Here is a 14,737-nt window from a genome sequence, read left to right as displayed (position 1 = left end):
CTTGTAAATGACATTGCTTCCTTGGAAATGTTTGTTTCATATCTTTGGCCTCCCAAAGTCATGCCAGGATGTGGTCTGCTCCAGGGAGGTTTAGGGCTGGGGACAGTGCTGGGGACCACTGGGGACTTGGAGGACCATGCTTCCCTTTACCCATCACATGCTCCAGAAACTCTGTCGCCAGCACACCAGTCACCTGTAACACAACACCCATTGAGCAACTCTACAGGAATGCCTGGCTCGAGGGCCTGCTGCTATCTCTGTTTTCCAGATGGGGTCCTAGAGCCTGGGGGGAGAAAGTTTCTAATTGGTGGTCTCTCTCTTTCTCTCTCTCTCTCTCTCTCTCTCTCATCTCATGCTCTCTGCAACTGCTCCATGTGATGAAACTAAGGCCCAAAGAGGAGACATGCTGAGCTAACTTCTTTCCCAGAGCACACTGTCAGCTCTGCTTACCACACTCCCAACTCTCTGTAAAAGGAACTCTTTCTATTTACTCTTAATTTTATAATATAAACATTATAGATACCCTGGACAAAGCTTGAGTCACAGCCTGGGCAAAATGGGGTGGATGGTATAGACCATCATGCTACTCTTACCCATAACTCCCTGTAAAAGGAACAACCACTTCATTGAAAGAGACTGGTGGAATGGCTCAGCAAGTAAAGACACTGGCCTCAAAGCCCAGTGAGCCATGTTTGCTCCCCATAACACACATGGTTGAAGGAGAAAACTGACTCTTGCAAGTTGTCCTTTGACTTCTCCATGTGTGCTGTGCGCACATGTGCATACGCACACACACACACTGTAATAAAAATAATAATTACCTTCAGGCACAATTCATAGGCCATCCAGTTCACACATTTAAAGCATATGACTTAATAATTTTAGCTCTGTGCAATTGCCTTCTAGAGGACTTTCAGAGTATACCAGTGGGCACAGCAGCATCTGCCTCCTCTCAGCTGAACCTTTCTTAAGGTTCATTCCTCCTTTGCTTGTCACTGGCTATTTTATTTTTGCCAAACTTCCTTTTCTCCTCTGAGCCACACCCTTACAGTGTGAGGGGTAGTAGGCGGAGACAGTTACTAATTCACTCTCATTCAGTCAGTGCTGGGGCTTGAATCTAGTTCACTGCACTTGTCTAGTACGCATGAAGCCCTGACTCAGTCCCCAGCACCACATAAGTTAGATGTAGTGGTGCATGCCTATAATCCTCAGGCAGGAGGATCAATAGTTCAAATTTGTTGGGCTAGAAGGCGCGAAACTTTGAATTCCAAAACTCTGTGAGTTCAAGGTCAGCCAGGTTTATATCTATACACTAAGTTCCAGGACATAGTGATATCCTGTCTCAAAATAAACAAACAAACAAACAAACAAATAAACAAATAGTTTTCATCCTTGGCTATCTAGTGAGTTGGAGGCTAGCCTAACCACATGGAATACTGTTTTAAAATTTTTTAAAAATGGATTGCCTATTTTTTGGATAGCTTTAGGTTCATAGCAAAGTTGAGTGGGCTACAGAGCATTCCTGTATCATCTGGCTCCACAGATCCATCTTCCCCACAGCAGAGTGACACATGGCTGCTCTCACTGGTGTGCCCAGCTTGACCTGTCCTGACCCCTGCAGGCCGTAGCCAGTGTGAGGGTTTAGGTTCAGACATCCTCTGTGGTCTTGCATCTGGCCTTGCTTCAGTCTGTTGGGATGCCCATTTTGCAAGTGGGGAAACAGAGGCCCAATATTAGACTCTTTCTTTCCTTATCCTTTGGTCTCTGGCACTCGTCCATGTGGGAAACTAAGACCCAAGGAGGAAGCAGGCTGAGTCACATGCTTTCCAAAACTTCCTGGGAGGGTTTCTCCAGTGAATTGCCTTCTTCCACTCCTAGTTTCTGTTCAGCCTTCTACCCATGGAGGTCGAAGGCAGCCCACTACGGTCCTCACCGGGTGTGTTGAGTCCCCTGTGAGGATGGAGCAGGGTGTCTGTCCCCAGAGTGGCTCATGTCAACTAGAGTGAACCCTTGTGACCCTGTTTCCCCACCTCTGTCTAGAGTCCCTCTTTCCTCCAAAAGAAAGGCAGCAACCCTCCCCTCATGGAGACCTTGGCAAAGCTGCTCAGAGCCTTCATGGAGACCCTGAAGTCCCTGCCAACTGTAGCTCCTGTCCAGGGCCTCCATCAGCATCACCTGCAAGGCCCATGCTCCAGCTCCTGCAGCTGTTTCTGAGAACAAACGTGTCTGGTGCGCAGACTGCATTCCCAGGTCCACCAGTAGCGCACACCTCATCCTCACCCCCACTGGAACCAGAGGGCACATTTCTAGGGGAACCTGGAGCCTCCCAGCCTCCCGAGTCCTCAGCAGGGTCTTCGGTCTCTCCTGGATCCTCCACTCTACCTCCAGGCTTTCCAGGGTCTCCTTGGTCACCTGCCACTCCAGAGAGCTCCTCCTCAGCCTTTGGGGCAGCATTCCAGTGGCCTGTGTCTGCCGCCCATTTGACTGAAGCAGAAGCACCTTCAACCACTGGTCCTGACCTCTCAGAGACCCTCCCTACCCCCTTGAAGCCTCAAAGACTCTCTGCTGCTCTCCTGGACACCCCCACTCCTGCTCCCCAACAGCCTACAACAGACATCTCAAAGAAGGAAGAGTCTACCATCTGAGTGTCTCGCCATGCCTGGGACACACCAGACAGAGCTCTCTGCCAGTGGTCTGGTGGGTGTGTGTGACCCTGGGGGTAATCCAGTGGGGTCTCAGGGAAGATGGTCTATAAGTCAAGGAGAAAGGCAGTGGAAGAAATAGCTCAAACACCTGACTTTTGGACTTTTAGCATCTGGAATTGTGAGAACATAAATTTCTGTTTAGCCCCCATCTTTGACTGTGGTATTGGCTACAGTAGCCCTGGCACACTAAGTCAGCAGTGTCTGCTCATGCTTGTGCAGAGCCATGCCCCATGTGATCCTGTCGCTGCACACCCTTGACACTGATGTCACATAACATCCATCCTAGAAATGTTTTGGGGGTGCCTATTATCTCTGTCATTATGCTTTGTTTTCAACACTGATTTCATGCAATGTTCATTTCAAGATGTGTTTGGAATGTCCCCACCCTAGTCAAACACTGAGCTGCTAATCTCTCTCCTCACAAGATCACAGTCCAGAGCAGGGGACAGCTGCTCAGACGATAGGTGTTGGAGGTCAGTGAAGGCCAGGGGAGTTGGGGAGGAGTGGGTGGAGAGGTGCGGGTGAGAGAGGAGGACCAGAGCTTGCTCCCAACTGTTTTCTGTGTTGCCCATACTCACCACTTTTACAGCAGTGGATGCGTTCCCATTTCTAATTTTTTGCTTTTTGAATCTGGGTCGGGGTGGGGGTAGCCTCCATCCTCCTTTTACCCTTTAGTTTCTGAAGGTTTTATTTATGTGTATGTCTGTATTTGCACATATGTGAGGGTTCTAATGGAGGCCAGACGTGGGTGTCAGGCCCCTTGGAGGTGGAATTACAGTTGTTTGTGTGCTGGGACCTGAATTCTGTTCCCCTGTAGAACAGTAAGCTGAGCCATATCTCCCACTCCTCTTTCACATTTTGGCTGGATACCCAGGCTGGCCTTGAACTCACTATGTAGCCTAGTCATGCCTTGAACTTGTGGATCCTCCTGCCTCAGCCTTTCCAGGTGCTGAGATTACTGGCCTGTGCCACCAGGCCTGGTATCCAGAACCTGTTTTTAATTATCTTTTAAGCATCTTTCTGAACGGAGAGGTGGGAAGACATTGAAGAGTCAGCTCAAGCCCTCTTATCTGTCTATAACATCCTTTGCCACTTTTATCAGTGACTACTCCTCACTACAGCCCTGTGGTTCTAAAGAAAAACACCAGTCACCTCCAGGTCACAGACATGACCATCTGACCAAGCAGAGCCAATCTTAACATCTCTTTCCCCTGTGTGCAAGATATTTTGGTCCAGGATGGATACATCATTCTAGGTGGACCAGTCAGAGTCCTCCCTGCTACTCTGGGATTTTCTCCCCCCAACTGTGTCCTTCCTTATGATGTGAAATCCCAGGGCGAGTAGCAACAAAGTCCTTGACTTCCAAAGTATGAGAGAAAGAAACCAAGAGGCAAAGAGAATGAAAGGGGAGGAGAGGAGGGAGAGAGGGAGGGAACAGATGCTCTGACTGCCAGGCCTGTGACTGACTGTTTCTTTCTGCATCTTCCTAATACCATTCCTGAAGGCTTTCTCTTCATTCATGCCAGTCACTCATGGTTTATCTTACTATGGACACTACACGGTGGAGTCTTGCTTCCCAACGTCCTGGAGTCTGAGGCAGGAGGAATGCTGAAAGTTTGAGATCTACCTAACCTACCATAGTGAGTTCTAGGCTAGCCTGAGCTACACAGTAAAACCCTGTCTAACTCCAGCATACCTCATGGACCCCAAGAGAGCAGTCATTAGCATCAGTGGCTTTGGGAATGCAATCTTTATTCTCTCCCCAGAACAGGACTTTGCAGAGCTCCCGATAGCTGGGGTTGGTGCTCCTGGATGGGAAGGCCTCATGAGCCTTCGTGTCTGTGTTGGGGGTATGCCTGGCCATCCTCTAAAGGAGGCCCAGCACTCACACAGCAGGAGCCAGACCAATCCTGTTATTTGCTCGATCAAACACGGTGAAATACAGCCTTAGGAAAACATCCCCCAGCACCCACATCTCAGGGTCCGAAGAGTCATCTAGGTCTTCTTCGAAGTTGCTGGAGCAGACATGTGAATGACCCTAAAAAAGAAGGGCACTGTATGAACCCAGCAGCTGGCTGCTCAGCCATTATGAACCCGGCAGCCGGCTGCTCAGCCTCTTGCCTTTTTTTTTTTTTGAGCCAGGGTGTCATGTTGCCCAGTTTGGTTTCATACTCACTATGTAGCTGAGGGTGACCTTGAATTCCTCATCTTTCTACCTCAGCCTCCCAAGTGCTGAGATGACAGATGTGCACAGCATGCCCACTTTATGCAGTGTTGGGGACAAACCTCGGGGCTTCCTGCATTCTAGGCAAAAGCTCTACCAACTGAGCTACATCAGCTTGGTGTCCTCCCTTCACGAGCTGTGCGGCTCTTTCCAGCTGCTGCAGGGTGGCTCGCCCAGCTGGGAGAAGAACCACTCGTAGCTCCCTTCCTACGCTGCCATTTCATACCCTGGCCCAGCCGGTCCGTCTGCAGAGCAGGCCTTTCCCACTCTTCGTTGGGCAGCCTGTGGATGGTGCATCACCGTCCTCTTCAGCCTCTGCTCCCTGGGCTGGCTGGCACACTCTCCTCCATGGCCCTGACCTGCAGATGCATCTAACCCAGCTGTTATTTCCAGGATTTGAAGAATAGCCCCACTGCCAAACTCCTTACCTTCCGGATGTAGGCACTGGCTGGCACCGGGTAGGTAACACCATTGATGGTGAAGACAATGTCGGGTAGGGTGTTGATGGTGTCGCACTTGAGGACATACTGTCAAAGGGAGAGGCTGGAGGTTAGCCCAGTCACTCCTGCATCTGTGTGGAGAACCCAGATGGCCCTCCCACGTGACCCTTTACCTCGCCATCACTAGAGGCCTTGGCACCAATGAGATTCTGGATGTTACGGATCGCGTTTTGGGGGCCAGTCAGCAAGGAGGTCCCTGTGTCCATAATACCTTGGCAGCCACTTTCACAGGCAATGACCTCCCCATTCATGGAGATGCTGAGAGGCAGGAGCCAAAGAAGACACCAGGATTATCATACAGCCCACACTCCCCTTCCCTGACTCCAAAACAGCCCTTCAGCTCTCCACACCCACCCTCCTGCTTGGTCACTTTACCTTTTTAAATTTATTTATGGTTAGTTATTTATTTAGAATGAAGGCCTTACCATGTTTTCTGAGCTTGTCTCCAGTGTCCTAGCTTAGACAATCCCCCTGCTTCAGCCTCTCCAGTGGCTTGAACTACAGCTGGATGCCACCACATCTGACTTTCCTTTCAGTTACCTTGTCTGTTTTTGTTTGTTTTGTTCTGAGACAAGGTCTTATGTAGCCTACGCTGGCCTCAAACTCACTTTGTAGTCTGAATGACCTTATACTTCTGATTCTCCTGCCTGCCTCTACGTCCCTAGTGCTGGATTACAGATGTGCTCCATCACACATAGTTTATTTGATGCTGGGTTCAAACCCAGGGTCTCCCACATGCTGGGCACGCCGTCTATCAACTGAGCTCTATCCCCAACACCACCCTTTAAGGTGTTGAATGCACTGAGTTGCCCTTTTTGGCTGGCTAGTTCTTCATCATCTCCCAAGCTCCAGCCTAACTGTCACCTTTTCCAGCTGCATATTCAACTCAGTCCCTCTCTTGGTCCCTTCCATCGTCCCTCATTCATTTCTAACAAGTAGTGAGGCAGTAGGACTCCCTGCTTTATGTCCACATGCTCTGCTGGGTGGCATATAGTGCTCCACAGGGATACTCAGTATGTGTATGTATGCATGAGTAAATGAATGAATCGAGGAAAATATGAACAAGGAACACTTGTGCCCGACCAACTCTACAGCTTCGGAATGAAAGCAGGCCCCTGTGGGCCTCTGACACTCCACAGCAGGGAGAAGAGCAGCCATTTGCTGCTTAAGAGGCCATCTCTCCAGCAGGCTGCCTCTGTGCTGTTCCCATACAGGCAGCGTCCCTGGAAGCCCACACAGATGGCCAGGCTGCCGATGTCCCTGAAGGAGGCTTAAGCTTCCATCTGGTGGCTCTATGCAGTCTGCTTGGTTTTTATCTCCATGTGTCTAGGTGTGGCAGGTTCCCAGGTGCCCTATTTTCTGTCTCACCCCCTAGCCTAATTGGCTGAGATGTCAAGGTTTTCAGGTGGAGGATGGAGACTTGTCTCTGCTCCTATCTGTTCTCTGGTATGATAATCTCACTGTGGGCCCAGGATTTCACCTACCTTGGACAAGAAGCCCCAAGTCCTGGCCAAACCAGGATGGTGGTCAATCATTGTGATTCTTCTTAGCACTGTAGGTCCACTCTGTGACCCCACCCTCCCACCCCCTCCCCACCACCAATCTCACTTTAGAGCTTTGTATGTTCCACCTAGCCCTCTCTGCATGGGCCTTTCCCAGTGACTCCTGCCTGTTCAGGTCTGTAGATGGCCTGTCCTTCGGTTAGTGCTCTAGCCCCAGGCCTGACCTCCCTTCTCTGGCTGAGATTCCGAGGAGACTTGGAGGGGTTACAGGTGTTTGTCTTTGATGGGTGTGTCTGTGGTGCTGGAGACTGGATGTTTATGTGTGTCAGTGTGTGGCACTGTATGCGTGTTTCTGGGGTTGTACATGTTCAGGCTTCTGTGTTTGTATGACTGTCTTGTGACTTCATGTGTCAGCACAAAGTCAGTACCTGATTTTGCATGTGATTGTATGTGTCATTGCAGGTGCAGTCATGCATGGGCCTGTGTTACTCCATTTGTGTGTATGTGTGTTTACATGCTGGTGATTGTATCCAGGATCAGGAATCAGGTGTGTCTATGTATGTATGTATGTGGTGTGTGTGTGTGTGTGTGTGTGTGTGTGTGTACATGTTAGAGGTATCATCCTGGAGCAGGAATCAGGTGTGTGTGTGTGTGTGTGTGTGTGTGTACATGTTAGAGGCAGTATCCAGGAGCAGGAATCAGGTGTGTGTGTGTGTGTGTACATGTTAGAGGCAGTATCCAGGAGCAGGAATCAGGTATGTGTGTGTGTGTGTGTTTGTGTACATGTTAGAGGCAGTATCCAGGAGCAGGAATCAGGTGTGTGTGTGTGTGTGTTTGTGTACATGTTAGAGGCAGTATCCAGGAGCAGGAATCAGGTGTGTGTGTGTGTGTGTGTGTGTGTACATGTTAGAGGCAGTATCCAGGAGCAGGAATCAGGTATGTGTGTGTGTGTGTGTGTGTGTGTGTGTGTGTGTGTGTGTTTGTGTACATGTTAGAGGCAGTATCCAGGAGCAGGAATCAGGTGTGTGTGTGTGTGTGTGTGTGTGTGTGTGTGTTTGTGTACATGTTAGAGGCAGTATCCAGGAGTAGGAATTAGGTATATGCGCGTGTGTGTGTGTTTGTGTACATGTTAGAGGCAGTATCCAGGAGCAGGAATCAGGTGTATGTGTGTGTGTGTGTGTGTGTGTGTGTGTGTGTGTACATGTTAGAGGCAGTATCCAGGAGTAGGAATTAGGTATGTGTGTGTGTGTGTTTGTGTACACATGCTGGAGGCAGTATCCAGGAGCAGGAATCAGGTAGGTGCTTACCTGTCCAGAGTTAACTGCCAGTAGCTGGGTTTGGACACAGGCACCCAGTGAAGGTCTCCACTGTAGTAGGAGGGGTCCACTCCACCCAGCATCAGCATGCTGCCCTTCTCATCCTTGCTGGAAGGGAGAGGAGGGGGAAGGGCTTACTGTCTGGTAGAGACTAGTGGGCAGAGTCCCTTAGACTTAGTAGCATACCTGACCCTGCCAGCATTGCTTTGTGTTGCTGGTGTATCCATACAAACACACACACACACACATACATACACACACACACAGCCCTGCTCAACAGGCCTCTTGGGAGTTCCATGTTTTCACAGACAGGGAAGGTAAGGCGAGGAGGGCCGAGCTCCAGGTCAGCTACACAGCTCACAAGTAGCAAAGCTGAGGTCTGAATGTGGATAGCTGGTTACAGAGCTGGACTCAGGACACCTGCCATTCTGTGGAGCACTCGGGCCCCTCTGGAAGCTGGAGCAACTTTATGGTTAAAACATAATTTGTCAGAGGCATGTGACTTCTACCTGTCTAGACAGTTGTTTTCCAGAACACGGAGGCCTGGGGCAGCCAGGAGTGTGCTTTCCAGCTCACACAGGGCTAGCTTCACCTCAGGGAGCCCACCCCCACCCCAGGCCAATTGGTTCTGTCTGATTTATTGTTGTCACAGACAGTCACTCCCTAGGCATCTTTCCCCTTTACTGCTTTCTTGTCTTCTCCCCCCCCCCCCCCCCACTTAACTGTATCCTTACATGAGGTGCGTGCAGAGAGGCACTCTGTGCTTAGCAGCTGCCTATTGAGAAGTAGTTGAATGAATCATTGTGGACCAGATTCAAGTGTTCCCAAGGGCCAGAGAAAGATGGAACTGCTCGCTTAAGGCTAGAACTGCTTGGTCATGCTAGAGAGCGGAGATTCCTGGAGCTCAGGTTCCCAAAGATCCCAAAGCCATAGAATAGACACACAGACACACACCTGCCTCCCCCTCTAACACTTGGTGGAGAAGAGACACGTATCAACAGGACCCTGCCACCTGAGCTGTGCCTTCGCAGCTGTTCTCTGGGTCCTTAGCTCATCAGGGACTTCGATGGAGCTGATTGATGGCCTGCCTACCGTCATGGGGAAGAAGCCTGAAGGCTGAGTTTGAGACCTGCTTCTCTCAGCACTAGGGCCATCCTGGGCTTTACCGTCATGGGGAAGAAGCCTGAAGGCTGAGTTTGAGACCTGCTTCTCTCAGCACTAGGGCCATCCTGGGCAAAGCCCTTTTCGGAGCCTTAGTCTCCTCATCTCTGACTGTGAAGAGGGACTAAGGGAGTTAGTTTTCGCTAGAGGGGCTAGCCGTCAGCAGTGGAGGCTGTGCACACTGGGAGACATCCACGTCTCCTGAATGACTCAATGCCTTGTTGCTGTGCAGAAGCAGCCACAGGCAAGGCAGAAATGGACAATCCAATGAAACCTTGTTTACCGAAGCAGATTACGGGCCAGACCATAGCAGGCAGACACCTGGACTAGACTATGTCTAAGGAACCTTCAGGATCAGAGGGTCAACAATTTCTAGTGTATCCAGCAGCCTAGAAAAAGGGCCAATCTGGCACGGGCTCACCTGCTCAAGTAGAAGGCAAAGAGATTCTGGGGGATGAGGCCTTGCAACCACAGGTTGTCAAAGACAGGCAGAATTCCCTGAAGGCTAAGGTCAGGGTAACCCAACCCCAGGATACCATCGAAGATCGCATATTCCATGAACGTGCCAGGTTCCTCCAGGCTCAGGCCAAATGCCTGGGCCACAACCATGAGGTCCCCAATCTGAGAGAGAAGAGAGTGTCTTTACATTAGGCTCTGAAACCGGGGCTATGGCATAGCTGGGCTTTGGTGGGAGTGAGTGGGGAGATGGTCTGACCCACAGAGTATAACTGAGTTCTGGCCATGCCATGGGCCACTTGGATGTGAATCCCATTCACGGGTGGACTGGCAGGTTCCCCTCTGGTGCTGTGGAGTATCTCCAACCTTCATACCCCGATGCCATCTGACTTTATACTCTTATCCATATGGGGAAGCTGAGATTCTGAGTGTAGCCTAAAGGTTCCCACTGAAGATGAATGGAGAGCAAGGCATTTTCAGGGAACTGCCCATGGTGATCGTCTCTGCACCCTTAGCAGACAGGAACCTGCTATATCCAGGTGTTTAGCTCAGTGTAGTTTTGTTTTTAAGACTGAGTCTCATTATATGTCCCTAGCTGTCCTAGAACATGCTATGCACACCAGACTGGCTATGAATTCACAGGGCTCTGCCTGCCTCTGCCTTCTGGAGTGCTGGGATTAGAGGCCTGTGCCATGCCTGACTAAGCCACCAGGGTTCTTAGGAATATTTGGACTGTGAAAAACCTGTGTGTGTGTGTGTGTGTGTGTGTGTGTGTGTGTGTGTGTAACTGTGTGTGCATGCATGTGAACACTCAGGGATTTTGCTAGTTCTCAGGTCCTTTAAGGCCTCCCAGGCTAAGAGCTTTTTGATGGAACATGGCTCTCCTGAATCTGTGCTCTGCTTTTCCTGCCTGGGAGCTCAAGGCCCCTTCCCTGACTGTCCCCAGAGGCCCAGACCACAGGGCTGTCCCCTGAAAGCACCTCTCATTTGCCTGCTTATTCCGAGTCACACCCCAGCTCTTTGGCTTTCCAGCTGTGTGACCTTGGACAAGGCACTTGCTCTCTCTGCTCACTCAGCTGGGGGAATGAAACCCTAGCAATGCCGGCCTTGGACTTGTTGAGAAAATTAATAGAGTTATTTTGAAGAATGTGCCCAGGCTGTTGTCTGGAACAATGTGGGTCATGCAAGTGACTTATTTTTATATTCATCTTTCCCTCTGCTACTGGCAGAACCAACTTGTGTTCTCCTTTGGGGAAGGAGCTGCAAATCTGAGCCTGGGACATCTGTGGCTAGGAGTACTCACAGTTAGGGGAAGGTTATTGGGGAGGGGAGCCCCACAAGCTGCCAGCTGGAGCAGAAAAGCACTCCCAGATGACGCTGCCAGTGTTCACATCCAGAACCAGCCCTGTGGTAGCCCCTGGTTCCCGGGTTACCTTGACAGTATCATAGGCAAGAAATCCTGACATCTCTCCTGAACCGTAGGCGACATTCACAGGTCGGCCCGAGACCAGGAAAGTGGAAGACCGTAGAGGGTTGAAGACCTTGTGGTTAACTGCAGGACACAGGCAGGAGGCGACCCTCAGGTGTGCTGGGATAGGAGGGGTGATGAAGGGCAGGGCAGGGCAGGGTGCTCACCGCAGGCTGGGCTGGAGCAATAGATGGATGGTACCCATAGGTAGGCAGAGCCAGTGTCCAAGACGACCTTGAACTCCTGAGGGGGCGTGCCGATGCTGATGACACCAACGTAGACCAGCTGCAGGAGAGGAGGGCCATGGCTAGGGCTGGTCTGGCTGCCTTGGCTTCTGGGGTGCCTGCCTCCATGGTGCTGCCCACACTGCCAAGCCTCTGCTCAAACCAGGGCTTCCTTTTAGGAACACTCCATTCTCTCTCAAAGGTTTTTAATTCTTTCTACCTGTCAGGAGCCAGTTTAAGTGCCTCCTCCAGGCTGCCCTCCTGGGTCATTCCAGGCCCTGGTGTTCTTTGCTTTCTCCAAAGTTTAATAGTTACTACCAAGACCACTCAGCCAGTCTTTCACTGGGCATTTGTGTACACTCCCTTGCCTTTCCCTTTCTCCCTCTCCCCTCCTTTCTTTATGATAGGTCTCCCTATGTAGCTCAGGCTGGTCTCAAACTTTTGATTCTCCTGCCTCAGCTTTTGCTGGGATTGTGGGCATGTACCACCATGCCCAGCGGACATTTGTTCTTTGCCCATTTCTCTGGCTAGGCTGTAAGTACTGGAAACAGAAACTAAACTTAGTCAGGTGTGGTGGTGCACACCTTTAATCCCAACACTCAGGAGGCAGAGACAGGTAGAGCTCTGTGAGTTCGAGGCCAGCCTGGTCTGCCTAGCAAGTTCCAGGCCAGCTGGAGTTACACAGTGAGACCTGTCCTGAAAAACAACAACAACAACAAAACCCTGAAGCAATTAGGCTTTGCTCCTCAGAAATGACAGCATCTTGCTAGGTGACCTAGGTGACCAGTGTCCAGCCCATCTCAGAGCTCACTAACTGGTCACTGGTTGAGATCTGAGTCTGCAGGGGTGGGACTCCTCTACCTGAGATACCAGGCTTGATTTGCAATTGTATTTGCTGACACTGGGTTAGATACTGCCTCGTCCTTGCTTCGGGTCCAGGGATTCACCTATGTGAATAAGAACAAAAGTCCAGTCGTCCAGTGACTTGTCACCAGCGTAGAACAGAATGTCTGCGTGGTAATTACTGGTCATTGCTAGGTGCAGTCAGCCAGCACAGCCCCAGATGGGGTAGGAATGTGGTCTCCTTGGAGTACGGGATGGGGAACAATGGGGGTGGGGAACACAGGTCCCTGTTTCTCATCCATGAATTTTTTCTTCCATGTGTGAGTGTGTGGTGTATGGGTGTGCGTAGGTGCAAACAGAGGCCAGAGGAGGATGTCAGGTGTCCTGCTCTGTCGCTGTGCACATTATTCTTTTGAGACAGGATCTCTCACTGACTGCGGAGCTAGGCTGGCCGGCTACAACCCCAGTTACTCCTCTCTCTGCTCCGCCAGCGCTGGGGTCAGAGGTGAGTGTAGCTACATCTAGCTTGTGTTTTACGTGGGTGCTAAGGATTTGAACTGAAGTTCTCACACTTGAGCAGCAGGTGCCCTTAACTGCTGAGTCATCCCAGTCCGACTCCCCACCCTTTCTGGCTTTAGGAACCCTAGCCCTAATACAGTATTCCCCGGAGGGGCCGCAATGCTGGGCAGTAGCCCTAGGGGGCGCTCGGGAGCCCCAGCTCCGGCAACACTTACATCTAGGTAGTTCCTCATGGGCTCATAAGTTACTGATGGGTTTCTGCGCTGCTCAAGGAGCACGTGGGCGCGGCTACGAGGGTACTTCTCCAGGTAATCCTTCAGCATGTCACTTTCCCGCAGGTTTTCTCGCATGGACTTAATCTTCATCAGAGGGATTCTTTAAATGAGCATTGGGAAGGAAACTAAGTGAGGGGGGGCAGGGGAAACAGACAGACACACACACACACACACACACACACAGAAACAGAGGGGGCGGGGCACCAAGGGGCACTAAGGCAACGTGCACAAGGGCAGCTGCACGGTGGGTTTTCCAAAGACCATGACTGGAACCCCACACAACACAATGAAAGAGCATGACAGAGTGCCCGTTTCCAGTCCTGGTCTGGTGTTCTCGAGCAAGCCGTGGGGCCATTCTGAGCTTTAGCTTCCCTTTCTGTAGAGAAGATGGGACGTAACTCTCCTCACGCTGACCGCTGATGGGGCCAGAAAGATGGATAGGGAGCACCTGGCATCTACTAGGTCCTAACAGCTGTTGCTGTCACTCTTCCCCGAAGCAGCCTGAGAAGAGGGATGGAAGATCAGGCCTATGACACCCAGTTTCCTTTCCTTGGGACTCGGCTTTGGTCACCATGCTGGTTAGCATCAAAGCTAGGCTAGGAGGTAGCCCCCTTTTTGTTTTTTGTTTCTTTTCTTCCCCAGACAGAGTCTTCTGTATCAAACCTGATATATAACTGAGGAAGACTTTAAATTTCTGATCTTATCAGCTCCACCTCCCGAAAGCTGCGAGTATAGGCAGGCACCGCCGTACACAGGAGGAAGTAGTCCTCTGTACCCATCCCAGTTCAATCAGAAGTGAGGGATGAGAGGAAAACAAACTACAAGGGAGCTAAATCAGGGAGTCGGTTAGGGAAATGATGAGCCCTGAGAAACAAGAACCCAAAGACAGAGAAAGAGAGCACTGAACGATTCCGGAGAGTGACATCCATAGAGCCCACAACGTGACTTGTGCCCTTGGAATTGGGTGATCCTGAAGACTTGCCCCAAGACTTCTGGGCCCTTCCGGTGCTCTTGGCAAACTATCACTGATGAACGGACACCTGAACTTTATAAAGGCCAGGGAGGATTTTATTTCCTTCTCCAACCCGGGATGGGCAGGGGACTAAGAGGGTCAGACAGCTGTACAAGGTTGAGAGAGAGCCCAGGAGGATAGCTGCTCCATTCACCCTGTACTTACTTGACCAAGCACTCTGAGAGGGCCACAAGCCAGAGGACCCCAAGCCACTTCATGATCCCTTCCCTGGTTCAAGGTGCTTGGAAGAAGCGTTCTGGGCCTGAAGCTGTGTGAACTGCTTGTTAAATAGGCCTGGCTTGCTCGAAGGTCTAATCAGCCCCAGAGGGCCACTAATGGGGCTTGATAAGAAACACAAACTTCCCCAAAAGATCTTTACCCTAGTAGGGGCTGAAAATTCTCAGAATCCAGGGTGTTTAGAGGCTGAGAATGTAACACCAAGCCATCCGACTTTACTCTTGCTATCGTGGTGATAAAGACACTGTGGATCAAGTGGCAAAGTAAGTGCCAGGTGCCGTGTCTGCCCTTCAGG

General features: G+C 50.8%; 2 protein-coding genes across 2 annotated transcripts in view; one reads left to right on the top strand and one right to left on the bottom strand.

Annotated features, from left to right (window-relative positions):
- Positions 1 to 3,068, top strand: part of Vwce (von Willebrand factor C and EGF domains) — a 30,395-nt gene extending 27,327 nt beyond the window's left edge. The window contains exon 20 of the mRNA XM_041661887.1: positions 2,041 to 3,068. Within this exon, the coding sequence (XP_041517821.1) occupies positions 2,041 to 2,645 (605 nt within the window). The 3' untranslated portion in view covers positions 2,646 to 3,068. The remainder of the gene's footprint in view (positions 1 to 2,040) is intronic.
- A 1,522-nt stretch (positions 3,069 to 4,590) lies between these two features.
- Positions 4,591 to 14,423, bottom strand: LOC121454760 (pepsin A-5). Its single transcript, XM_041662182.1, has 9 exons — positions 14,371 to 14,423; positions 13,134 to 13,293; positions 11,500 to 11,617; positions 11,298 to 11,416; positions 9,830 to 10,029; positions 8,239 to 8,355; positions 5,543 to 5,687; positions 5,358 to 5,456; positions 4,591 to 4,743 (listed from the first exon to the last, which is right to left on the bottom strand). Exons 1-9 carry the CDS (start codon positions 14,421 to 14,423, stop codon positions 4,591 to 4,593), a joined length of 1,164 nt encoding a protein of 387 aa, XP_041518116.1.
- Positions 14,424 to 14,737: the final 314 nt, after the last annotated feature.

This window comes from Microtus oregoni, unplaced genomic scaffold (genome assembly GCF_018167655.1).
Source record: "Microtus oregoni isolate MIOR12 unplaced genomic scaffold, Mior012 000012F_ref0000307, whole genome shotgun sequence".
Lineage (NCBI taxonomy): Eukaryota > Metazoa > Chordata > Mammalia > Rodentia > Cricetidae > Microtus > Microtus oregoni.
Note: the sequence above shows the minus strand (reverse complement) of the source record. Positions and strands in the feature narration are given on the sequence as shown.